Genomic DNA, 25123 nt, shown 5'->3' with positions numbered 1-25123 from the left:
TGACCCACCAGAGCCTGGCTAAAGATGTTTTTCTTTTTTAAAAAATATTTTTAGTTGCTGCTCCAGGGATTGCAAGGTGCATCTTTTTTTTTTGGTCAGATTCAGTGAACAGTATGCCAAATTTATCACTTGAAAAATTCATGTGAGCCAGATGGCGGTGGCTCACGCCTGTAATCCTAGCTACTCAGGAGGCTGAGGTCTGAGGATGTTGGTTCAAAGCCAGTACGGGCAGGAACATGTGTGAGACTCTTACCTCCAATAAACCACTAGAAAACTGGAAGTGGTGCTGTGGCTCAAGCAGTAGAGCGCTCACCTTGAGCTGAAGAGCACAGGGACAGCGCCCCGGCCCAGAGTTTCAAACCTCACGACAGACAAAAAAAAAAAATTCATGTGAAAAATTGGGATGCTTGATATTCTCACTATAGATGTTTTATAATTGTATATTATTCTGCATTACATTTCTGCACGTCCTTGGTGTATGTTTTTCCATTACAAGATACCTCCATTTGTTCTATTAATATTCTTTTTCCAAACTGTCAGGTTTAATAACCTTTTCTTCTTTTTTGTTTGTACTGGTTTTTCACCTCAGTGTACCCCCATTGTGATATACTAAAATACAAATGAGAAGATCAGTGTTGCTGGTACCAAGTACCATTTTAAAAAATCACAAATGTGGGGCTGGGAAGGTGGCTCAGTGGTAGAGTGCTTGCCTTGCATGCATGAGGCCATGGGTTCGATTCCTCAGCACCACATAAGCAGAAAAAGCCAGAAGTGGTACTGTGGCTCAAGTAATAGAGTGCTAACCTTGAGCTGAAGAGCTGAGGGACAGCGCCCAAGTCCAAGTTCAGGCCCCACGACTGACAAAAAAGTAAACAAATAAAAATAAAAAATAAAATTTCCTAATTATTTTAAAAAAAACAACCTATAAGTTAATGAAATAACTCATTTGAGGAAATAAATTTTTCCTTAAATCTAGATTATGAGGACTATTCCATAAATCAGCATGAAAATACATCAGAAAATAACATAATGAGTATGATAATATGGGATTTATCTATAAAATATCACTAATATGCTAATAGAAAACTACATCATCATCCTCCATCTTCCTTTGTAAAGAATTTTTTTGTTGTTGTTGTTGGTCATGGGGCCTGAACTCTGGGCTTGGGTGCTGTCCCTCAGCTCTTCAGCTCAAGGCTAGCACTCTACCATTTGAGCCACAGAGCCACTTCTGGCTTATGTGGTGCTGAAGAATCGAACCCAGGGCCTCATGCATGCAAGGCAAGCACTCTACCACTGAGCCACCTTCCCAGTCCCAATTTATTCTTTGTAATAACCATAACATGGGCCCCTTTCCTGGCAACCAGTGGACTATTAGATGTCCCTAGAATCTGGGCCTTCTCCCAGCAGCCTCCACCCTATCTGGCCTGCAGTTAACCTATCTCATCACCCATTATATCAAGGCCTGAGAGAATGCCACCCAGCTGCCTACTCTAGGTGGTGGCTGCCTTGTCTTTGGATAGTCATCTCAAACTCATCATTTGCATCAGTCTGGAGAAGAAAGGGATGTAGTGCTCGTTGCCCAAGCCTGCAAGCTGTTGCTGATGCTGGATATCAGGCATCAGCAGCATGATATGCTCTGTGGTGGACTGTTCTAGTGGGCAAGGCACCACAGCCTCTACTTGGGCAGGTTTCACAATGTCTTTAAGTTGCACTTCCTCAAAACTTTTCTGCTACTCCCTAAATTCAATCTTCATAGGGCCTGACAAGTTTGAAGTGGCATTAGCAGCAAGGGTCTCGGTGTCTGCAGGCATCTTGCCCTCACACTTTGCAAGGTTCAACAGCAGCTCCTGTAGCTCTTCCTTCTTATCCTTCTCCTGGGACAGCTGGTTGACACATTCATCTTTCTCCTTATACAGCTCATCCAGGACTGCCATCTGTTCTTTATAGAGAACTATGGACTCTTCAGTGGTGCTGATATGTTCTGACAGCTGGCTGCATCGATGTTGGAGGTCATCCACCTGACTCTGGAAGTTCATCAGGCAGGTTGTGGAGGAAGCAGATTTTCAGCTTATTCTTGGGTACCTGTGTGTCCTGCCATGGTTCCAGCTCTTGGGGAAGAGGGCCTGTTGCTCCAGCTTTGTCTGGCACTGGGCTACCAGGTTGGCCAGGCATCTGCATTGGGCCTGCTGCTCCTGCAGCTGCTTGCTGAGTTTTATCTTTTTTGATTCAGCAACTAATAGTGCTTTAAGGTAAGAATCCCTCATGGTTTGTGGGTTGGCTACATTCTCCGGGGTAGTCGTGTCAGGTGGAGTTGCCTCCTCACCTTTCTCTTCTTCATGGCTCACTCTTTCACTTTCCCTAGGGGAAGCCAGGACGCTCTTCTGGGCCTGCAGTTGCTCCATCGGTTGTCTAGTTGTTTCCAGGCACTTCAGAGTGTCCCATAACTTTTGAGACACCATCTGGTCCTCCAACTTGATTTGCACTTGCTTCAGCCGCTCCAGCAGCTGGGTCTGCCTCCTAGGTGCTGCTTCAGGGTCTCCTTCGCTGAGTTCGGCTGCTGATTGGAGGCCATGTGCTGATCACAGGTGGCTCTGAGCTCCTGAAGCTGGGCCAGGTACTGGTCATGAAGCTCCTGCAGATCCTGAGCCAGTTGGCTCTCTATCTCAGCCATGTCTTTCCATTCTTCTAACTTCTCTTGCTGTTCCAGCTTCTCCTGAAGATGTTTCTTCATCTGCTGCTCTGAGTTCAGGATGCTGGTGAGCTTCTCCTTCTCACCACTCACTCTGTGGAAAGCATCCTGCAGCTGGCCCAGCTGATTTTTCAGCTCTGAAAGATGCACCTGAGTACATCTTATGGTCTCATGTTCCTTTTTCATTGTCTTGAGGATCTTCCGCAGATCCTCAGCATGCTGATCCTGTTCCTTGGCCTTCTTCTCCAGTCTCCACAGCTGCTCCTCCTGCTGCTCCAGGTTCTGGAGACTGATGCTCTGGTTTTCTTGTACCTGGATGTGAAGTTGTTGCTCCAGGTTCTTTAATTCCTGCATCTGGTAGGTCTGAGCCTGTAGCTGCTGCTCAGCCTGAGATGATCCGGCAGCTTCTTTTGCTCAAGGATAGTACTACCACTTGAGCCACAGCTCTATTTCCAGCTCTTTTGAGAATTTATTGAAGAGTCTCATGGGCTTTTCTGTCTGGGCTGGCTCTGAACTGTAATCATCAAATCTCAGCCTTCTGAATAGCTAGAATTACAGGCGGGAGCCACTGCCGCCTGGCTCAGTCATTTCTTTAAGGAGCACTGGCTCCTTTGCTTGAGTAGGGCATTAGGTGTTTTTTTTGTAAAGTTTTTTTATAATAAAAGAATTCAACAGTGCAAATATCCATTCTTTTTTTTTTTTTTTTGGGTCCGGCTGTGGGGCTTGAACTCTGGGCCTGGGCGCTGTCCCTCAGCTCTTCAGCTCAAGGCTAGCGCTCTACCACTTGAGCCACAGCGCCACTTCTGGCTTTTTTCTTTTTGCTTATGTGGTGCTGAGGAATTGAACCCAGGGCCTCAGGCATGCAAGGCAAGCGCTCTACCACTGAGCCACTTTCCCAGCCCCGCAAATATCCATTCTTTCATAGGTTTACACCATATAAGTTATAATCAATCAGAAATGTTCAATATGGGATCTACACAATATAACAAATAATACAGGACCCAATAAATCTATATTTCACTATTTTCAGAATCTAAGCTTTTGCTGTATTACGTATCCAAGCATCTCTGTAAGTCAAGCTATTAAGCTCTATAGCTAATATTTTCTAAAGAATACCACTTTAAAAGAACTTATATTTTGAAGCTGACATAAGCTAGTAGTCTCTCCTGAACTATGTGCAGAAAACTCATTGTATTATCCCCTAAGGTAATAGGCACTCCCCAAATGGAACAATACACATTCACGCAAGTACAATGTTATCTTTCCCCATCCAAAAATTATGCAGTGAAATAAGACCTGTCAACCACAGCTGACTTAGTTTCAGGAAAACAACATTAGAGAATTGTAACTACATTACTTTCCTAGTCTCACCTTCAGTCATTAGCAGGTGTTTTGTAGGCCACCATGCTATTCATTTTATGGATGGTAGTAGTAAAGGAACTGAGACAGACTTCCTCAGAATTTGTAATGAACTGCGGACCTGACTCCTCCCACTTTTTAGGTACAACCAAATCTTTGTCTGTATAAATCAGCGAATCAAATGAGCAAACAACGTCTAAGAGGGGCAGGAATGTCACTGTTGCTGTGATCTGTCTGATCACTGAATGGATTTCATCTTGGATAGCTTTCTGAGACTTTTCTCTGGGAGCACTGTCGTCTTTTGCAGTCTTGTCACACTCAATATCAAACTGCCATCTTTCAAGGACCTCACCACTTTCAATATTTGAGATGACCACCACCAGTCTCTGGACAGAACACTTGTACAACCAATCTTTCAGTTGTTCTACCACACTGTTAAGATATTTTATGAGCTCAGAATCAGTAGTTACAAGCAAGGTGAGTCCATATTTCTGCACTCGAGTGAAGGTTTCAGATGATATATGCCACACTGATATAAAATGCTGTTGATGCCAAAGGAGAAGAACTCGGCCACGATTTCCGCACTCCCACGCAGGGTGATGCCTTGCTCCTGGGAGAGCTGCAGTGCCATGGTGAGGTCCCCGCCAACAGAGACCCCCGCACGCTGGCACTCCACAGGTCACGACTGCAGCGGGCGCCCGGCACTTGCCCGCCACTGGCATTAGGTGTTTTTATGGCTACTGGCCTGGCATTTCTGAATCCCTTCAAGGGACAAAAGTGGATCGTGTGTTTGTGTGTGTGTGTGTGTGTGTGCATGCGTATATGCATATACTGATGCATGTTTGTTAGGCAACCCTGAATTCTCACTACAGATATCCCTCCATCCTTCCCCCTTGTTTGCCCCTAACTTCCCTGTCTAAAATAGCCTGGCTCCGGTCGGCTGTTGGTACTTACTTCCTGTGTAACCTTGATGTCTACCCTACATTTCCAGAGTTGCTAACCGGTTCCCCTGGACCATAAGTTCCCTGGAAGGGGCTTGTCCACATGCATCTCCTCTGTATTCCCCCTTCCCCACAACCTGTCACAGGCTGTGTTGTAGGGCAGTTGGTCCCAGGAGCTGTCAATCCACTTACAGACAGAAGACTCTTTTTTGCTAAGCAAATTCCTAAGCCTTGATTCAGGAACAGGAATCAGGAAAGCTCTTTAAGTAGCTCTGGCTTTGCTCTGTTACAAGCAGGCCTGGTGTCCACCGAGGGCCATGGCTCCTCTGTGCTCTATGCTCAGAGCTGAGCAAGGACTTCCAGTAACGGAGGTGGGAGGAAATTTGGGGGTTTCTACCTCAATGTGGATTATTCCATGGGCTTCCAGACCCCCATCCCTGCCAGCTGCTCCCCACTGTGACTGTGAACTCATAGTCACAAGCAGCTTAGAACCCCGGGCTGTTGGATAGTGCAGGCTAGGTACACCACACAGGCGCAGCCCATGGTCAGAGTGGCCTTAGGTCAGAGTGGCCTTAGGTCAAGGGGGATTGTGGAAGATACACACCTGGGAAAGAGACTGGAGGACAGACTGATGCCTCATTTCATTCTCCTTGTGAACCGACGGTGTAATAGAGAAAATGGAGTCTCCCTTCCCTCGGTCAGGTATGCCAAGGGAACACAGGAATCTGGCCAAGCTGCACAGAGTCTGATGTCAGGTTGCTAAGCTTGGGACCGGGCAGGATAGGGATGGGGACCGGGCCCTGGCCCATCTCAGGGCTGTCTGGGTCATGGCCAGGGCTTGGCAGCCTGGAGCGCAGCTGCTAGGAATAAGGGTAGATTATTGGCTCGCACGTGGCGTGGACGGCAGGGGCGGGGTGGAGTGGTGTCGGGTTGGAGGTTCACTGGGCGTGGGGCGGGGCACGCACGCCGTGAGGTGAGGGGGCGTGGTGCTTCAGCACGTGGTGAGGCGGAGCAGAGGCGTGGGCCGGAGGCGGAGCCTGGCACGTGGCAGGGCGCGCAAGCGCAGTGCTCTCAAGGCAGGGCCTAGACAGCGACGACGGCGGCGCCATGGAGAAGGTGAACTGGCGGTTGGTGGCCGCCGCGTTTGCGGGCGTTGCGCTGGCCCTGGAGGCGCTGCCCTCGCTGGTGCGTTGGTTGCGGGCCGGGCGGCAGCCGCGACACGAGGTGCTCTTCTTCCCGTCGCAGGTGACCTGCACCGAGGCCCTGCTGCAGGCCCCGGGCGCGGCGCCGGCCCGGTCCCCGGCCGACTGCCCGTGCAGCCTCCCGCACAGCGAGAGCTCGCTGAGCCGCCTGCTGCGGGCGCTGCTGTCGGCCCGCTCCAGCCTCGAGCTCTGCCTCTTCGCCTTCTCCAGCCCGCAGCTGGGCCGCGCCGTGCAGCTCTTGCACCAGCGCGGGGTGCGCGTGCGCGTCATCACCGACTGCGACTACATGGCCCTCAATGGCTCGCAGATCGGCCTGCTGCGCAAGGCGGGTAAGTGGAGGCCGGGTCAGAGCAGCCAGCCTGGCCCGGGGCCACCGGTAATTCCTTGTGAGCGAGTGTGGGCAGCACGGTTGAACCCGGAGAAACTTGAGTCTGCCTCCCAGGCAGATCTGGCCAAGATGGCCGGACTCTGAGCAGGGTCTCCTGTCCCGCCCCAGCGTTCACATGGCGGCAGGTGGTACCTCTGAAATTCCCACTTGTTCTTATGACCTGGCAGTGGGCTTGTGACCTGCCTGGGTAGAAGTGAGGAAGCACCGGCCGGCAGTTTGGGAACTTGGCAGCCACAGGTGATGATGGCTCAGGAAATAGAGATTGAAGCTTAAAAGCAAGTCAGTCGTTGGTAGCTCCTGCCTGAATCCTACCCAGCTACCTGGAGAGTTGGGATTCCAGCTTTCCACCAGGAAAGTCCTCGAGACCCTACCTTTAGTTAATTAGTAGAAATCTGGACTGGAGGCATGGCTCAAGTGGTAATGTGCTAACTTAGCAAGCAAAGCAAGACTTTGAAGCCCTGAGTTCCAACCCCAGTTATGGGGCCCGGGGAGCAATTCTGGTGGGTAGCTAGCAGAGACCTTGAGCCTTATTGCCACCCATTAGAAAGTGAGTTAAGCCAGGGTTTGGCTTCAGCTGGGGGAAAGGAGGAAGTTGTTCACAGATGCACTAGTGAATCTCATGCTGGGTTCTGAAAATGCATAATACTTATCAGCTAAAAAGTGGACATGACTGTACATAGGGTGCAGACAGAAGGAAGCAACCCGTGTCCTCAATCTGTGCATTCTCAATCCTTCGACCACATGGCACAGGCAGGTGTGTTCTGCAGTCTGCATGTTAGCACCGAATAGGGCATAAAGCTTGGGTATCTCTATGGCCCAGGCACCTGAGGAAAACAGCACACTCATCTATCTGACCTGGTATTCTGGTGTCCATAGTGGCTTTGATGCTGAGAGCCCTTGAGAGGTGTCTAGGCTGCAGTGTAGTCTGACTGCAGCATCTCACCAGCCTGGGATATCAAGTCCCCTCAGGAAGCAGGCTCCCTAACTCTGGATGGCACTAGTCTTTGCCCTAAGCAGTGCATACTCCTGGGGTTTACATATTGGCATTTTTGTTCCCTCTTAGTGGCAGTCCCCAGAGTTCTGTCTGTAGATCATTTTGGTGGGATTGGGGAGATATGTGGGTGACCTCTGGCACAAACAACTTTATTTGATTAGCTTTTGGAGACTCACAAAAATCTCAGGTCTGGAAAGAATCAAACTCCCACTGAAGGCTGGATACTCTGCCAATGAGTCCTGCCTGCTACCTCTTGGATGACTTCTAGATTGTCCTTCAACTCAACAGGAACATTGTATGCCTGTATCTGCTAGGGCTGTATCTAAGTGGTAGGTACACAAGTCCCTATGCATAAGCACACAAATCACAAAGATCTGAAAGATTCACAGGAGATACTGGTATGGAAGAAAGCATGGTGGCCAGAGCCATTGTCTTAATTTGATTGAATGCAGTGGAGCAAGAGGCTTTTTTGGGGGGAGGGGGGAACAGCAAGTGGAAATGTCCCAGTGATAAGCTGATGTTGAAAGATAGCAAGAGGTCCTCTGTGCCTGAAGTTGGGAGCAGCCAAAGGTGCTCAGAGGTCTATGGTGCCTGCGTGTAGGGCTTCTGTGAGATCATTGAAAGATGCTCTGAAGTTATAGCTGACAAGATTCACTGGTGGCACTGGTTGCTCACACCAGTAATCCTAGTTATGCAGGAGGCTGAGATCTGAGGATCATGTTTTAAAGCCAGCCTGGGTAGGAAAGTTCATGGGACTCTTTTTTTTTTTGGGAGGGGGGGCCCGGTCGTGGGGTCTGAACTCTGGACCTGGGCACTGTGTCTCAGCTCTTTAGTTCAAGGCTAGCACTCTACCACTTGAGCTACAGTGCCACTTCTGGTTTTTTTTCTTTTTGCTTTTGTGGTGCTGAGGAATCGAACCTAGGGCCTCATGCATGCAAGACAAGCGCTCTACCATTGAGCCACCTTCCCAGCCCTTCATGGGACTCTTATCTCAATTAACTACTAGAAAACCAGAAGTGGTGTTGTGGCTTAAATGGTAGAGCACCAGCCTTGAGCAAAAGAGCTCAGGGACAGTGCCCAGACCCCGAGTTCAAGCCCTATGACCTGCCAAAAAAAAGTGGGAGGGAAAGGAAGTTTTAGATGGATCTCAAGGTAGGGCTTCAAGGATGACATCCACATATGTTAGTAATTGTCAGTGTACTTCTAGAAGCTACATGCAACACACACACCTTTCAGCCTTCTTCATTGTTCATCTGAAATCCAATCTCTCTCACTTGGAAATCCTGTGGGTTTAGTGGATGAGTCTGGCAGCCCTATTTCAAAGTTCCTGCTTTCAACTCTTATTTTTTTATTTTTTATGTGTCAGTCGTGGAGCCTGAACTCTGGGCCTGGCGCTGTCCCTCAGCTCCTCAGCTCAAGAGGAGCGCTCTACCACTTGAGCCACAGCGCCACTTCCAGCTTTTTCTGCTTATGTAGTACTGAGGAATCGAACCCAGGGCCTCATGCATGCAAGGCAAGCACTCTACCACTGAGCCACCTTCCCAGTCCCTCGACTCTTCTGTAAGGTTAGTCTCATTTATGAGTGGCAGCAATTACAAGCTTTGTTCCTGCCAGGGAGTGGGAAAGCTGGGAACGAAAGCAAAGCAGCTGAGGGCTTTCATAGCAGTTTACTTAGCATTCTAAAGCCCTGGGTTCCATCTGCAGCACTGTAACAACCCCATATGCCTCCCCCCATTTTTGACATATACATAAAATAAGAGGCAAAAGCCAGGGTCTGGGTTAGGGTGACAGGCTGCAATAGAGGGACAGTGAGGCATCTAGGAAGTTCTGCCTGCAATTCTTGCTCCCGTCCTATCTAGTCCTCTTTGTGTTCTTCAGCTTGTCCTTCCCAAGCCCAAACGAGAGTGGAAAAGTTAGGTAGATGCTGCTCAGTTTGGACACAAGGCGCAGCAGGGGGTGGTAGGGTGGTTATTCCTGAGAGGAAAGAGTGCACTGTTGCCCATGGCCCCTGCTCTCCATGTCCCTGTGGCCCTTCCATGCTCTGCCTTCTCCCTGGTTTCAGCAGATGACCAGCAAGCTTCCCTGGTGGCTAGCTGGAAACAGCGGCATTAATGGCCCTGTGGCCATGTGTGGCCAGTGTTGTGAGAAGCTGCCTTGCCCTGCAGGTATCCAGGTGCGGCACGACCAGGACTTGGGCTACATGCATCACAAATTCGCCATCGTGGACAAAAAGGTTCTCATCACTGGTTCCCTCAATTGGACCACACAAGCCATCCAGAACAACCGAGAGAATGTCCTGATCATGGAGGATGCGGAGTACGTGAGGCTGTTCCTGGAGGAATTTGAGCGCATCTGGGAAGAGTTTGACCCTACCAAGTATAGCTTTTTCCCCCAAAAAAAGCGAAGTTGCTAAAGCTATGTGTTCACCTGGGTTGGAGCTGAAGGGGGAAGGGGCTAGAGCCTGTGCTGCCCACTGCCTGGGCTAGCCACTCAGCTGTACTCCAAGCCCTCCAGGCTAGAAAATGGCTAGCCTGAAACTGGCTCCTTCAAGTACTCAACTGACTGAGAACTGAGGGAAGTTTCTGTTGACGGAGCAGTTGATTAGCACCAAGTCAGTCTCCACCACAGCCCAGTATAGGTTGCTCAGAATTTGCTGGTTCTTATCCTGCAGTGGACCCCAAAGTTTTGACAGGGGTTCTCCAGGGCCGAACATTCCCCCCTGTCCCCCGAATTGTTTCACTTCTATTTTAGTTTCCCTCTGCCTCTTTGGACGGCCTTTCCTGCTGAGGCTGGCACTCCTGTTGTTAGCTCCTGGCTGGTGGGGACAGGAAGCCAGGAAAGAGGAGCCTTCTCCCTAGGGTGGGCGTTTCCTGGCACCAACGGGTTTGTGTGTGTGTGTGTGTGTGCTTGCGCGTATGCATGTGCGTGTGCAGTGCGTGCATGAGTGCGTGCGCGCTTCACCCTCAGCCTAGTCCCTAGTATGCTATGCAAGGGAGGCTGTAGGTAGCCAGAAGCTGGGTCCATTTCCACATTGTGCTTTTAATAGTTAACCCCATCACGTTCAAGGCAAATCTGTGTACTTAGAAGTGAGTTCACCTTTAACACCTATGGACACAGCTGTTTCCTGCTCATCAATGGGTCAGGAGATGCCCCCTTAGGGAGGAAGCATGGGGGTAGAGGCTGTGGGTTGTATGTTATATTCTCAGCTCAGGACTGGTATTCCCAGGTCCTGAGTGGAAAAGTGTCTCACTTGTTTGTGAATGTTTCAAATTTCTTTTGTCAAGCACATATAAGGGCAGGTAGCACAGTTGGTATCTGAAGCCACAGTTTTGCCTTTGCTCATGTTGTGTGCGCTTGCGCTGTGTGGCCTTCTTGAGGCTGAGTGGATGCCATCTCTCCCCAGCTCACAGCTCAGCACCACGTGTGTTTCTTTTTATGGTACTGGTGCATAAACGCGGGGTCTTGCGCATGTTTCCCTTTTTAATATTACCTTTGACTTAGTGTTAGGCAAGTAAATTGGAATTTTAAAAAATAATCGATGGAAGCTGTAAAGTGTAATGTACCCAGAAGTGGTCACATGGGGTGTTCCTCTCAGTGTTATGTTTTAGAAGGAGGGCAGAGGACATCATAAGAGGATGACTTGTGGGTGGCTAGTACATCTGAATAAATGCTTTTCTGGAAAGTGAGTGTGCCTGTCCCTGCCGTCAACTGCTGTGTCCCAACCACTCTTATTTTGGCAGCAATAGGGCTTGAATTCAGAGCCTAGCATTTCTTGCAACAGGTGTTGTAAGACTTGGCTACACATCCAATGATTTAGACAGCAGCAGTCAAACAGCAACAAGACTGAGGTATTACCTGTGTACCTCCTGGATTGTTTTGTCAAAATGTCCCAGTTGCTTTGGGACTATTTTGGAAACTTAGGAGATAGGAAGTGTGATCCTAGCCCGGCGCCAGTGGCTCACGCCTGTAATCTTAGCTACTGTACTCAGGAGGCTGAGATCTGAGGATCACGGTTCAAAGCCAGCCCAGGCAGGAAAAGTCCATGAGACTCTTATCTCCAAAAAACCACTCCGAAAACCAGAAGTGGTGCTGTGGCTCAAGTGGTAGAGCACTAGCCTTGAGCAGAAGAGCTCAGGGACAGCGTCCAGGCCCAGAGTTCAAGCCCCATGACCAAAACCAAAATAAAACGTGTGATCCTAGCCATTTCTTCCTGCTTACTTCCCTGACCTGGGATGGGGTGTATATGTGAGTGCAAGAGAACCCCAGCCTCCACCAGCTGTCCTGTCTGTTCCAGAGAGTAAGTGGGAGGAATGTGGCAGTGTGTTTCCACTAGGTGTCACATACATCGAAAATAGCCTGGCTAAGCTACCTCTAGCAATGTTTTAAGACTTGTGAAACTGTCAGATTTCCTGTTTGTTTGTTTGTTTCCCCCCTCCCCCCTCCTATATGTATGTCAATCCTGAGGCTTGAATTCAGGGCTTGGGTACTATCCTTGAGATTTTGTGCTTCAGGCTCAGAAGTAGTGCTCTACCACTTGATTTTTTAGTTTTTTGCCAGTCCTGGGGCTTGAACGTGGCCTGGGCACTCTCCCTGAGCTACTTCTCAAGGCTAGCACTCTACCACTAGAGTCACAGTGCTACTTCTGGCTTTTTCTGTTTGTGTGGTACTGTGGAATTGAACCCAAGCACTCTGCCACTAAGCCACATTTCCTGCCCCTTATATACTTTTGTGTGTGTGTGTGTGCCGGTCCTGGGATTTGGACTCAGGGCCTAGACATATTCCTGAGCTGCTTTAGCTCAAGGCTAGCACTCTACTACTTGAGCCACAGCACCACTTTCGGCCTTTACTGTTGTGGTTCTGAGGGATCAAATTCAGGGCTTCATGCATGCTAGGCAAGCACCCTACCAGTAGGCCACATTCCCAGCTGCTCTACCACTTGAGCCACATCTTCACTTCTAGCTTTTTGGTGGAAAATTGGACATAAGAGTCTCACAGAGGGCTGGGAAGGTGGCTCAGTGGTAGAGTGCTTGCCTTGCATGCATGAGGCCCTGGGTTTGATTCCTCAACACCATATAAACAGAAAAAGCCGGAAGTGGTGCTGTGGCTCCAGTGGTAGAGCGCTAGCCTTGAGCTGAAGAGCTGAGGGACAGCGCCCAGACCCAGAGTTCAGGCCCCATGACTGGCAAAAAAAAAAAAAAAAGTCTCACAGTGTTTACTGTGAACTGGTTTCACACTACAATCCTTGGACCTAAGCCTCCTCTGTAGCTAAGATCACAGGTGTGAGCCACCAGCAGTTAACTTTTCATTCCTTTTGTTGTTGGTTGTGAGGCTTGAACTCAGGGCCTGGGCACTGTCCCTGAGCCTCTTTGTGCTCAAGGCTAGCATTCTACCACTTGAACCATAGCACCACTTCCAGTTTTTGGGTGGTTAATTGGAGATAAGAGTCTCATGGGGACTTTTCTGCCCAGGCTGGCTTCAAACCTCAGATCTCAGCCTCCTGAGTAGCTAGGATTATAAGCATGAGCCACTGATACCTGGAAAACTTCATTCCTTAAGTGTAGCTTTCCACTGTCTCAGCATTATTTAAGATAATTTCTCAGTGAATTGTATTGACACTCCTGTTGAAAATGAGCTGCCCATTATTTTAAGGGTGTATTTCTGAACTCTCTGATTCTGTTCCCATTGATTTGTCCATGCTAATGCCAGGACATACATTGCCTTGATTACTGAAGTTATTATGCTTTGAAACCTGGTAGCAAGTCCTGTTTTTTTCCAATGTTGGTCTGTCTGTTTTGGGTTCCTTTCATCCCTGTGTGTCAGCATGCACATGACAGTCCTGGGGCTTGAACTAAGGGCCTGTGCACAGTCCCTAAACTTTTTTGCTCAAGGCTATTGCTTTACCACTTGAGCCTCAGCTCCCAGCTTTTTGGTGGTTAATTATACATAAGTCTCCCAGAGTTTCTTGCCCTGGCACTGGCTTTGAACCATGATACTCAGACCTCAGCTTCCTGCGTACCTAGATTACAGGTGTGAGCCACCAGCACTCAGCTTCCCCATGAGTTATCAGCTGAGCAGTTTTTTAAAGGCATGCGCGATTTTGATAGAGAATGTGTTGGCTTATAGACCATGTTGGAGAGTACTACCACCTTTTCTTTCAATCTGTGGATGTGAGACAGCTTCCACCTATCTCCTTTAATTTCCTGTGTGCGGAGTGTGCAGATCCCATACTTACACACATTTATATGTATGTGTATATACGTTGTGTGTGTGTCTGTGTATATGTGTGTGTGTGTGTGTGTGTGTGTGTCTTGAACTCTGGGCCTGGGAACTGTCCCTGAGCCTCTTTGTGGTCAAGGCAAGCGTTCTACCACTTGAGCCACAGTGCCACTCCTGCTCTTCTGGTTAACTGGAGACGTGTCTCACGGATTTTCCTGCCTAGCCTGGCTTTGAACCACAATCCTCAGATCTCTGCCTTCTGAGTAGCTAGGATTACAGCAGTGAACCACTGGCACCCAGCTTTTCCATACTTTAAAATTTTGCTTTATAAATGTAATTGCTTACTTTCAGTGTCTGATCCTATGTGTCAAAATGCAACTGATTTTTGTACACTAATCTGGTGTTCTGTAAGCCTGGTATAATTTACTACTTCTAACAAAAGATGAATGGATTCCTTAGAATTTCCCATGTCCATGTCACTTGCATGTAGTTTTACTTCCTCTATGCCATGTTGTGTGCAGAGCAGATGTCCCTGTGAGACCCTGGCGTAGGTGGCCCAGTGCGATAGCTGAGTTTTCATCTTAAGAGATTCGATTTGCAATTGTTTTCTTTTTTTGGTCATGGAGCCTGAACTCTGGGCCTGGGTGCTGTTCCTCTGCTCTTCAGCTCAAGGTTAGCGCTCTACCACTTGAGCCACAGTGCCACTTCTGGTTTTCTGGTGGTTTATTGGAGATAAGAGTCTCATGGACTTTCCTACCTGGACTAACTCTGAACCATAATCCTCAGATCTCAGCCTCCTAAGTAGCTAGGATTACAGGTGTGAGCCATTGGTGCCCGGCTGGCCTTTTTTTTTTTTGCCAGTCCTGGGGCTTGAACCCAGGGCCTGGGCATTCTCCCTGAACTTTTTACTCAAGACTAGCAGTCTACCCCTTTAACCATGGTGCCACTTCTGGCCTTTTCTGTTTATGTGGTACTGATGAATCGAACCTAGGCTTCATAAATGCTAGGCAAGGACTCTGCCACTAAGCCCCCTTCCCAGCACTATTTATTTATTTATTTATTTTTGTCGGTTGTGGGGCCTTATCTCTGGGCCTGGGTGCTATCCCTGAGCACTTCAGCTCAAGACTAGCATTCTACCACTTGAGCCATAGCACCACTTCCAGCTTTTTCTGCTTATGTGGTACTGAGGAATCAAACCCAGGGCTCTCTACCACTGAGCCACCTTCCCAGCCCCCTATTGATTTTTTTTTTATTTTTATTTTTTGGGTCCAGTCATGGGGCCTGAACTCTGGGCCTGGGCGCTGTCGCTCAGCCCTTCAGCTCAAGGCTAGTGGTCTACCACTTGAGCCACAGCGCCACTTCCGGCTTTTTTCTTTTTGCTTATGTGGTGCTGAGGAATCGAACCCAGGGCCTCGAGCATGCAAGGCAAGTGCTCTACCACTGAGCCACCTTCCCAGCCCCCCCTATTGATTTTTTAAACAGGCAAAACACATTATGTGTTTAAGGCCTTGCACTTTTTCTCTCTAGGCTGGCACTCTACCACTTGAGCCATAGCTCAAGTGATTAAGTGGAGATGAAAGAATATCAAAGTATTACAGATTCTTACTGTGATCTTAAGATCTCAGTCTCCTGCGTTAGCTAGGGTTAAAGGTGGGAGCAGCTTGCACTTGATTAAAGGAGCTGTGAAAATAATTGTTCATTTACTTAGGTTATATCATACTGAGTGCTGTTTGTTGAATTTTATAATGGTGTGTGTCTTTGTCAGTCGTGGTGGCTGAACTCTGGGCCTGGGCGCTATCCCTCAGCTCTTCAGCTCAAGGCTAGCGCTCTACCACTTGAGCCACAGCCCCACTTCCGGCTTTTTTCTTTTTGCTTATGTGGTGCTGAGGAATCAAAACTAGGGCCTCCTGCATATGAAGCAAGCGCCAACCTCCCAGCCCTGTATAAGTCTTGAATATGATATAGCATGTGTTTTTTAAAACAAGATACAATTTTACTGCAACTCTGTCAGAGGGCAAGACATGATGACTGCAGGGTAGTGAGGCCAGGCTAGGCCTCACTTCAGGCTGGGAAATGTGGCTCAGAGGGAGGCAGGGTGACTGTCCAGCATGCTAGACACCTTGGGTTCATAGTTACTTTAAATAAGAGGGGCAGGATGGAAAAGTTATAGAACCTGACTAATGGGGGCAGCACCATCAGAATTTCTTACTGTGTTTTAATAGCCCCTAAAAGTTTTTAGATTCTGGATGTAAGATATTTTATTGTGGCTTACATGTGAACATATAAAAGCTGAATTTATTTGAAAATCTTCCTTATTTAAAACAAAGTAGCCTAGTGTGATGGCACACTGCCTGTAATTCCAGCTTCTGGGCCTAGACAAAGCAAGAGTTTATCCCCTCAAAATAAGAGCTGGGTGCATAGCTCAAGTGGTAGAGTGCTTGCCAAGCATTCTGGATTCAATCCCTCACAACACATGCACACGCGCACACACACACACACACACAATGAATTTGAGGCTGTAAAGTTTTTTAAATGGAAAACAAAAAGGTTAGAAAACTTTTAAAAACCCACCCCACTCTAGATAATAGCTAAGCTGCCAATCAGTTTCTGACTTGTGACCTAAAGGTATGTGGCAGACATGTCAGTGAACACTCCTCACACAGCACGCCAAGGGTGATGCAAAAATAGTTTATTATGATATAGCTCATGTAAAGTGAAGGGATATTCACAAAGTAAGAGTGATCAGCCACAGGACTAGCATGTCATACAGAGAAATAAATATCTTGAATAAAGCAGCACTTCAATTGTAGTGAACACTTGATCACAAGCTTGTAGGAAAAAAGCCAAAAGCTGGACCAGAAAGTGTTGAATTGTCAGTGGGGGTGGGGCAAGCTCAGGTCTGTTCAGTGCTCAGCTCCGCAGCCCCAGGGGTTTCTCAGACCTGAGATGAGAGCTGGCTCCACTCATTGAACCTTTATTCTGCACATAATTTCTAGTGTGGTAACCAAAATCATTGTTTTTGAACAGAAATTAAACACCAGCTAAGATGGTTTGAGCTTGTTGTTTGAACCTTTATTGTGACAGCTGAATGGATAGCAGAAGTGATCTGTACATTTCCTTCATGGATGACTCCTCCCCTCAGCTGGAAGTCTGATTTGTGACCACAGAGCTGAGAGACTCACCCTGATATGAGGGCAGTGTATGGAAGGTCACCGAGACTGGATTGTCCAGGAGCCACTGGGTAGTTTATGCTTCATAAATATCACCATGGACTTGAGTTTCAATCTGAGCAGTAAATACATTCAAAGGAAACTCCTAAAATCATTTAATATTCTTTCAATTGAAGTTTTGTGCAACAACACAATAATGAATTTAGAGTTCTTACAATCTATTCTTTGCTAAAATAAAACCAGCAAGGTGATATGGCTATCTTCTAAATGGAAAAAAACAAAACAAAAAACAACAGAAAACAACAAAAAAAAAAACCCCAGGACATGTTGACCATAGCAGGCTGCAGAAGATTTTCTGAATCTGGTGATACCCGTTTCCCCAAACTTTATTTCTTTACATTGAATTTAAACTGTGTGCCAGGAAGGCTCTGTCAAACATGGAAATCAAAAAGTCCTAGCTACTCAGGAGGCTGAGATCTGAGGATCGCGGTTCAAAGCCAGCCCGGGCAGGAAAGTTCATGAAACTCTTATCTCCAATAAACCACCAGAAAACCGGAATTGGCACTGTAGCTCAAGTGGTAGGGCGCTAGCCTTGAGCTGAAGAGCTGAGGGACAGCGCCCAGGCCCAGAGTTCAAGCCCCATATCCGACCAAAAAACAAAAAAATATGGAAATCATAACCCAAGCTCTCAGTGAACCTTGGATCCTCCTACAGCTCTGGTGAAGTGCAGAAACACAGTGGAAGCTTTGAGACTGCCACTGTGCGATCAGCTGTAACTAGATAGCTACTCTGCAAAGCCTGCCCCTAAGCAGCCTAAAGCTGTGAGCAACTAGGTATGGTGCCTAGGCCACCACAGGCCTGTGTCTTCAGCTGCGATTTCTGACAGGCCTCTACCTGCAGACCTTTCCCCTTACTTCCCTGCGTTTATGTGAGGATTCTGAAGGGTTCTACCAAGAACAAGAACACTAATTCTCCTAGTGAACAAGTGTGGGTGTGATGGGTGGCGATCCTTAGATGCTGTACAGATTCTTTAAAACTTTCAGTGGCAAGGCTTTAAAAAAGATAGTCATTAACTTATGTTCTGCAAATGCTGAGCAGAGTACAAGGCTGCACTCAGTGCTTCCTCCCCATCTTGAGAAAGGGGTGTCATGATAAAAAATTAAAAAAGAAAAAAATTCCACACAAACTTTGTCACAAAAATCCCTGCAGTCACTTGTCACCAGTATTTATACTACGTGCCCCATGCAGCCCACATACAGGAAAGTTTGAGGAAAACAAGCCCACGCGTCTGGGTTGTGCAGTGGCTCTCGTCCTGTGGACTCCACTTTCAGCCTCGGAAGGAGCTGAGAAGGCAAGTGCCATCTGTTTCTAGAGAAGTGAGGCCACGTTCTAGAGGACCAGGCATTCTTCTGCACGCAGGCAAATGAGGTGCTGGCATATGTTCCCTTTTCCAGAAGGGACCAGTGCTGTTGCTGCAGCTTCAGTGTTCACCTGCTGCTAAGTACAGGTAGGAGTCTGCGGGCTCATGGCTTGTATCAGATGTGTACACGTAGGTACAGTGACTCCAGATTGCGCTTTGAGCCCTTTCCCTGCCATCAGGCTTTGTGAGGCCTGGTAGTGCATATCCAGCCTTGGTTCTAGAGACAGCTTGTTGGTAGGGATGTGTGTGCAGGGATTTGGCACATCCTGCCAGGCTAGGATACCATCCCTGGCCTCAGACTCTGGCCACGTGGTACCCAGGTACCTCCTTGGGAGGGCACCAGGCAGAGGTGAAAAGGACTGCACTCCTTGGCATGCTTCATGGGGTACAGGCACACTGTCCTTCCACACGTCCACCAAATCCTGTCAAGACTCATGGACATGTTCAAGTGTCAAAACTTTGGTGTTTTTTTTTTTTTGTAAGCGCTAAATAAGCATTGACCCTGGGCCTTGCGCTTGCTAGGTAGGTTCTCTACCACAGAGTGACATACTACCTGCCTCATTGCTGAATTGCCCAGGCTGGCCTCAAATTTGTGATCCTCTTGCCTAGTTCAGTTGCACACTTCTTCCCAGGGCAGGCTTGTCTCTGAGGGCCCTTCTGTCTTAAGCTGACTCACTGAGCCCACATTTCCAACTTGTTTTCCTCCGGACTGCCTGCAGCTCTGCTTCTTACTAGGGAGACTGTGGCCAGTGGACCCCCTGAAGCATTGTCCCCTGCTTGCCATCCCATGCTGGCAACTTGACCAGCAGATGAGTCTTCTGTGTGTGCTTGTGCTCTTGTTCCTGGCATGGTTTGCTTGCAGGTACCTGGCCCATTTCAAATGAGCATTCACAAGAAAACATTCGGAACTGTGAATGCCTTTCACCATTCTCTTTGCTGTAAAGAGGGAAACCCTGCCATGGCTATTCTGTTATAGGAGCAGCCTGAGGCTCCCAGTCATCTCCACAGCCCCTGCCACCCAGGCAGCCTGGAGAAGGACCTTCCTGGCCACTGCACAGTCCACTTCCACATGCTCAGTTCTTTCTTCTTCCCTCCGGAATGCACCTGGGCCACCTTGTCTTTCCTGTCTGGTTACTCCAGCTGGAGGACAGGACTGTCCAGCAGAAAACACTCATCCTGACCCAGAAAGGAGCCATCCCTGAGTGTCACTGCTCACAGCTGCCCAGGCTGCCAGCTCTTTGCCAGAGAGAGCCAGAATATATCCAGTTTTTTTCTTGGTCATACCCACACACTGAACCAGCCTTTTAGGCAGCGTATCTCTTGGGGTGAAGCTGGAACCCTGACTAGCAGGATGGGTGGAGCGCAGGTGCCCACTTGCTTATCTCCTGACTCCAAACCTCACATACTGCAAACCCCAAGTTCCTTTCCTAAGAGAAAATGATGACAAGAACAAGGGCTCTTTCTATCTGTGGTGGACCTGCTTTCATCAAAAGTGATGCAGGAGGAGGAGGTCACCAAGGAACCATAAACCATGCTTCAGTGGAGAAAGCATTAGTCCTCAGACACATGCACAGTGTGTCCAGCACATTCCCATGTTGGCATTTCTCAAAACACTGGTGATCTGATAGATTTTAAAGCATATTTGGTTTGCTCTTGCTATTGGGAACATGGAACAGTAGCAAAGGTGTGTGCCTCCCAGCGAGGAGAGCACATAGGGTGGGCCTCAGCCTTCTGACCTCCCAGGTTCGGTCCTCCTCCTGCACTCACTGGCGGTAGTCAGCTGATTAACTCATCAAGAAACTGACCAAGAATTTCTGTACTTTTCTCTCTCCAAGTATCCATGTCCCCAGAGACAACCCAACCAACCCTTGCATTAGCACAAAGGAGAGCTCCAGGCCTGGAGTCAGTGGACCTAGCAGCTGGGGCTTTGTGTTTGCATCTTAGCAGGACTAGAACAGAAACAAGAGATTTTCAAAAAGTGCTGCAGATTGTTCTGGGCAGGAAATAGGCCCTACTCAGACTGTTAGAAAAGCTAACTTTTAGCACTGGCTCACTTTAGGGTTTACCACACACAAGCTGATACCACAAGGGAACTTTTCCAGAGCCATGATCAACTGGAGTCCTGAGCACGGTCTGTTGGCTGTTCTCTCATTGGGTTCTGACCACCCACTGGACTTTCCTGACTTTGAATGGAACCTCCTCTTGGGCCTTCTCAAAAGCATGAGTTTTTCTTCAGGAAGACTTAAACCCAGCAACCTTCTCCCCTCTGGAGACTCCTGGAGGAATTCTTCACTTCTGGCAGCCAAAGCCCCAGGCTGCAGGCCACCAATCCCCGCAGCTGGAAGACAGTGACTGCAGAACAGGGGGGGCATGGGCGGAGGAAGGAATGAGAGGGCCAGGGGTTTTGTGCAAGATTTAATAAAAAACAAAAATAGGAATGGCTGCTTTCAACATTTTCCAGGTTGTGAAAGGTTTGCCAGGATTATCTGGGGCGTGGTTCTAAGCTGCATTAGTGGAACAAATACAAAATGCTATCCTCCTAGGCCAAAAAGGCAATGCCTGTAGGCTGTACCCCCACCCCAGGCCTCCTCCTCCTCTAGCAACCAGGCTGGCGAGCCACCGTAGGCCAAACCAAGACAGCCAGGTGGCTCTGCTGTGCCCAGCAGGGTTGTGTCCATCTGTGAGTGCTCAGGCTCATGCAGCAGAGCAGAGCCACAGGCAGCTTCCTGCACTTGTGCTCAGAGGCAGGGCTAGCTTATCAACAGGCTGCTGTGCCTTAATACTGACAGTGAGTGCCCTGGGACAGCGGGAGGGCGCTGCTCACCCCACTGCTTGAGCTTGACTACTTTTGGAATACCATGGGAAAAAGCTGTGATAAAGACAACGAGAAGTCAGAACCAACACAGCAGGGAATGGTGCAGACAACCCATACACCAGTCTCTCATGCATCCATACCCACAGCTAACGTTGACAGTACAATAAAAAACAAAGGTGCAGACAAGAAGCCACGCTCGGGTTGTGCCGCTGCCAGCTGGGAAGAGTGCGTGTTGAGTGGACCAGGACGCAGCTAGTCTTTCTTCAAGTCCCTGGATTCAAAGAGCTTCAAACGCTCCTGCACCGTCAGGCCTTCCTTCAGACTCTGGTGGAGGAGAAGCGGTGTTAAACTCACCGACATGGGTGCCCAAGCGGTTTGGGTGTGCAGGCGCAGACAAAGAGGCGGAGGGGCAGTCTCCTGAGATTGATTAGTGGGCATGCTGGGCACAGCACCCTGTGAAATGTTACTGGTGGAATGTATTTTTCCTGCAGACTCTCACTTGGATGGAAAATGGAGAACTCAAGAGAAATGAGGATGTGTCTAAGCAGTGCAGTTGTGGACTCTGGAATCGTGAGCAGCAAGCAGACTGGCCCAGCTGGGAAAGGCCTGTGCTGCTTCCACCACCTTCCTTGGTGTGGATGTGGGCACCTCCGTGCCTCTGCTTACCAACTTGACCACCTGTGTCAGGATGAGTGTCCTGCTCCCTGGGGCTGCCATCCTGCCCCACCTCAAGCTTTTTTTTCTGATGGGAACTGAGGGGTGGGGCCACTAGATGTTGCAAGCTTAGGAATGTGTCATTGTGTCCTATTGACACTTTCTGGAATGGAGAAGCAACAAGTCTATATACATGGAATACTAGATGTCCCCAAAGGACAGGCTGCTAACAGGAGAGGTTACTTCCCAATTTACCCTTACAAATTTTCATCTACACAAGAAACACAGCAGCACTTTTTAGAAAGCCAGTTGGGTTTCTGCTGGGCCTGGCTTCTCACAGTGCCAACTCCTGTATTAGTGGTCAGCAGCAGGCTCAGCCTCATAGGCTGTTTGAGTCTCACCCACACAGAGCTGGCAAGGCACAGGCTTTATCACTAAATAGGAATCCAAAGTTATTTCCCACTCAGACTAGTTTTAGGCAGAATTCAGGACAGTGTGAAACTACCTGTTGGACCCACACACAATTGTGGCGCCCTAGCACTGGGCAGCTCATGGCTCTTCCCAAGGTTGGGGCTCAGCTTCCTCCTGGGCTGAAGAAAGAGGGGAGCTCTGAGTGCTTTCTGTTCTGGGGTACTACTGCTTATGAGCAGGTGTATACCTACTTGAGACCCCTGTCTCAAGATGTCCCATGTTGGCCAGACTGAGCTGGCCAGCACAGAGCAGAACATCCAGCCACCCCAGGACAGACAGACTGACACTAAGTCCCTGCTGGGACAGGTCAGCTGGAGAATGGTTGGGGTGGCCTGTACTGCTTTAAGTGCTCAGTGCTATAGGACCTTCAGTTAGGATTTCAGTCAGCAGCTGCTCCTGAAACACACGCAGACAGCCCTGCATACGGCAACAGAAGCTAGGTAATAGGGCCAGGCTACAGTAGGCATTGGATGGCTCACAGGCAGAGTAAGCTCAGCTGGTTATGCTCATAATTCTGAGGGTAGAAAGCAGGCCAAACCCTGCTGCCCCTTGCATCCCCGCAATGCTCATCTCTTGCCACCCTCCTGGGGTACTGCTTTTGTAGGCTTTGGGTACAGTTGGCTCCCTTTGGGGCTCATACTTCCTCTACCACCACCCACCCCCAGGTCTCAGATACAGGCCCCCACAAGCTCACAGCAGAATTAAGCTACCTATTTCTGCTGTGAGTCTCCGAATAGGCTGTGCTGCTGGTAAGCAACTAACTTGCTTTGACTTATAGCACGGAGTGAGGCAGTAAAGAATATTCCTGGAAAACACCAGTCAGGGCACAGCAGAGACCATATAAAAAAGCATCAGTGGAGGCGAGTTTTGGCCAACTTGTTTCCTGTCTCTGTGTGAGACTACAAGAAGGCTCCAAATGGATTCAGGGAGCACTGACAGCCCCACAGAGTACCTGGTGTCCCCAGCATGGCTGTACAGCTCTGTCTTTCTGCTGGGCCCAAGCATGCCCTGCACACCAAATACCCCACCCACCCTAAAAATCTGAGAAAGCACCATGGGATGTTGTGTCTAGGTCTCCCTCTACCTTTCCCTCATCTTCCCTGTAAGTGGGGACTCATCCCAGCAGCCCTTCTCAGCCCTTTGCTCCAGAATCCAGCACTGTCACCAGCCAGACTTTTGCTGCTGAGCCCTCTGCTTGTCTACATGTCCCTGCCCGGGGTCATGTGCATGCCTGGAAACCCCACAGCACTGTTTCCTCCAGTGTCCCCGCCCCTTTCCAGCTGTTTCTAGGCCTTATTCAAAGGCCCAAATCACCCAGTGAACACCAAGTTCCCAAGTGTTTTCAAGTGTTCAAAGGCAATGGCTGAATTCATCAGCTTTGAGCTAGAACAGGTTTCCTTTTACTTTTTTTTTGTTACATATATTTTTATTAGCTTATATATGCATTCTTTAAATACACCTGGACTTTTTTTTTTTTTTTTAAGTCATGTTTAAGCCTAGACTTTTTTTTTTTGGGGTCCGGTCGTGGGGCCTGAACTCTGGGCACTGTCCCTCAGCTCTTCAGCTCAAGGCTAGCACTCTACCACTTGAGCCACAGCGCCACTTGCGGCTTTTTTCTTTTTGCTTATGTGGTGCTGAGGAATGGAACCTAGGCCTCAGGCATACAAGGCAAGCGCTCTACCACTGGCCAACTTCCCAGCCCCTAGACTTAAGTTTTCAGTCATACATTTAGGTACAAATGACTTGGGATTGGAGAATACTCAACACAACTAGGCTAAAGCCCTTGGGTGTTCTGTACTCTTCCTAAAGCCAACACCTTTCATCTGAGCCTCAGGCTGATGTTTCTTGCTGGCGGCCAGGAGGCTGGAGAAATGGTAAGCTGTGTGCAGGAGCTGGCACCTGGGTACTGTCAGCAGGGCAGCACTGTGCCATCCCTGAGCTGTGCTTCCTTGTCAGAGCCACTGAGTGGCAGCCACACAGCACCTTCCTGCTGTTCTTCCTCTAACAGGTGGATTCCACCCATCTACCACCTTTATTAGGGCATCTCCCATGAGGCCTAAGAATCAAGCCTATCATGTTGTTAAATGATTCCTTATTAGGTGCTGGTAGCTCACACCTGTAGTCCTACTCAGGAGGCTGGGCTCTGAGGATCGCAGTTCAAAGCGGCTTGGGCAGAAAAGACCACAAACTCATCTCTAAATTAAAAAAAACAACAAAACGCTGGAAGTGATATTGTGGCTCAAGTGGCAAAGCACTAACCTTGAGCACAAAAGCTCAGAAACAGTGCCTGGGCTCTGAGTTCAAGCCCCAGGACTGGCACCAAAAGAAAAAACAAAAAGAAGGGGGCAGTTGATACTCATCCTCCCTACATGTGGTCACCAGACCATTTACTCAGCCATTCCCCCAGCTGCTGCACATGGTGTGCTGCTCAGGTTCTTGAATAAAGAGGGCGGGGTGGGACAGGGGGGGTGGGGGGGGGCGAGAGAAGGGAAGGAGGAGAGGAGGAAGAGAGGAGAGAGCAAGAGCTGGGCAGTGGGGACCAGCTCCATGTGTCAGGAGCTCCTGGGAAGTCTTCACTTGCCAAGAACAGCAGGTTTCTGCCACTGCCTATTTTGACACAGGGTAAATGGCTTGCTTCCAGAGAAGGTGTGTGAGTTCAGGGCTGTGCAGAGATCACACCTGCCCACCTAGCTGGGTGGGCTCAGCTCTGTGAAGGGGTTAGAGTGCCAGTAAGCTCCCCAGGACAGCTACTGGGACATCTCATGGACTTTGTGTGTGCTTGCTGAGAAAAATGAAATAAA

General features: G+C 48.8%; 2 protein-coding genes and 1 pseudogene across 5 annotated transcripts in view; 1 reads left to right on the top strand and 2 right to left on the bottom strand.

Moving 5' to 3' along the window:
• Positions 1–3969: 3969 nt before the first annotated feature.
• On the bottom strand, positions 3970–4731 carry LOC122103392 (annotated as a pseudogene).
• A 1368-nt stretch (positions 4732–6099) lies between these two features.
• Pld6 (phospholipase D family member 6) lies at positions 6100–24979 on the top strand. 2 transcript variants are annotated; one of them, XM_042673837.1, is made up of 3 exons: positions 6100–6523; positions 9742–10435; positions 24969–24979. In XM_042673837.1, the coding sequence occupies exons 1-2, from the start codon at positions 6100–6102 to the stop codon at positions 9987–9989; spliced, it is 672 nt and encodes a 223-aa protein (XP_042529771.1). In that variant the 3' UTR covers positions 9990–10435; positions 24969–24979. The 2 variants fall into 2 exon arrangements, with proteins under 2 accessions (XP_042529771.1, XP_042529772.1); XM_042673838.1 differs by lacking the exon at positions 24969–24979 and having other exon boundaries at positions 6100–6519; positions 9742–9980.
• Positions 20618–25123, bottom strand: part of LOC122103295 (myosin phosphatase Rho interacting protein) — a 144621-nt gene continuing 140115 nt past the window's right edge. For 2 of the 3 annotated variants that reach the window (XM_042673833.1, XM_042673835.1), the window contains one exon: positions 20618–21521. In XM_042673833.1, coding sequence (XP_042529767.1) covers positions 21450–21521 — 72 coding nt within the window. In that variant the 3' untranslated portion in view covers positions 20618–21449. The remainder of the gene's footprint in view (positions 21522–25123) is intronic. The other variant, XM_042673834.1, reaches the window with a different exon arrangement.

The sequence above is a fragment of the Dipodomys spectabilis genome, unplaced genomic scaffold, assembly GCF_019054845.1.
Source record: "Dipodomys spectabilis isolate Male_0828 unplaced genomic scaffold, ASM1905484v1 ptg000018l, whole genome shotgun sequence".
NCBI lineage: Eukaryota > Metazoa > Chordata > Mammalia > Rodentia > Heteromyidae > Dipodomys > Dipodomys spectabilis.
The sequence above is the reverse complement of the archived record's forward strand: the minus strand, read 5'-3'. Positions and strand labels throughout refer to the sequence as shown.

What these genes read in the sequence shown, in the direction of transcription:
- Pld6 (XM_042673837.1), top strand. Translation starts at nt 6,100, where the DNA reads ATGGAGAAGGTGAACTGGCGGTTGGTGGCCGCCGCGTTTGCGGGCGTT. An exon ending in CGGCCTGCTGCGCAAGGCGG is followed by an intron (nt 6,524 to 9,741) that starts GTAAGTGGAGGC and finishes CTTGCCCTGCAG; the next exon opens with GTATCCAGGTGCGGCACGAC.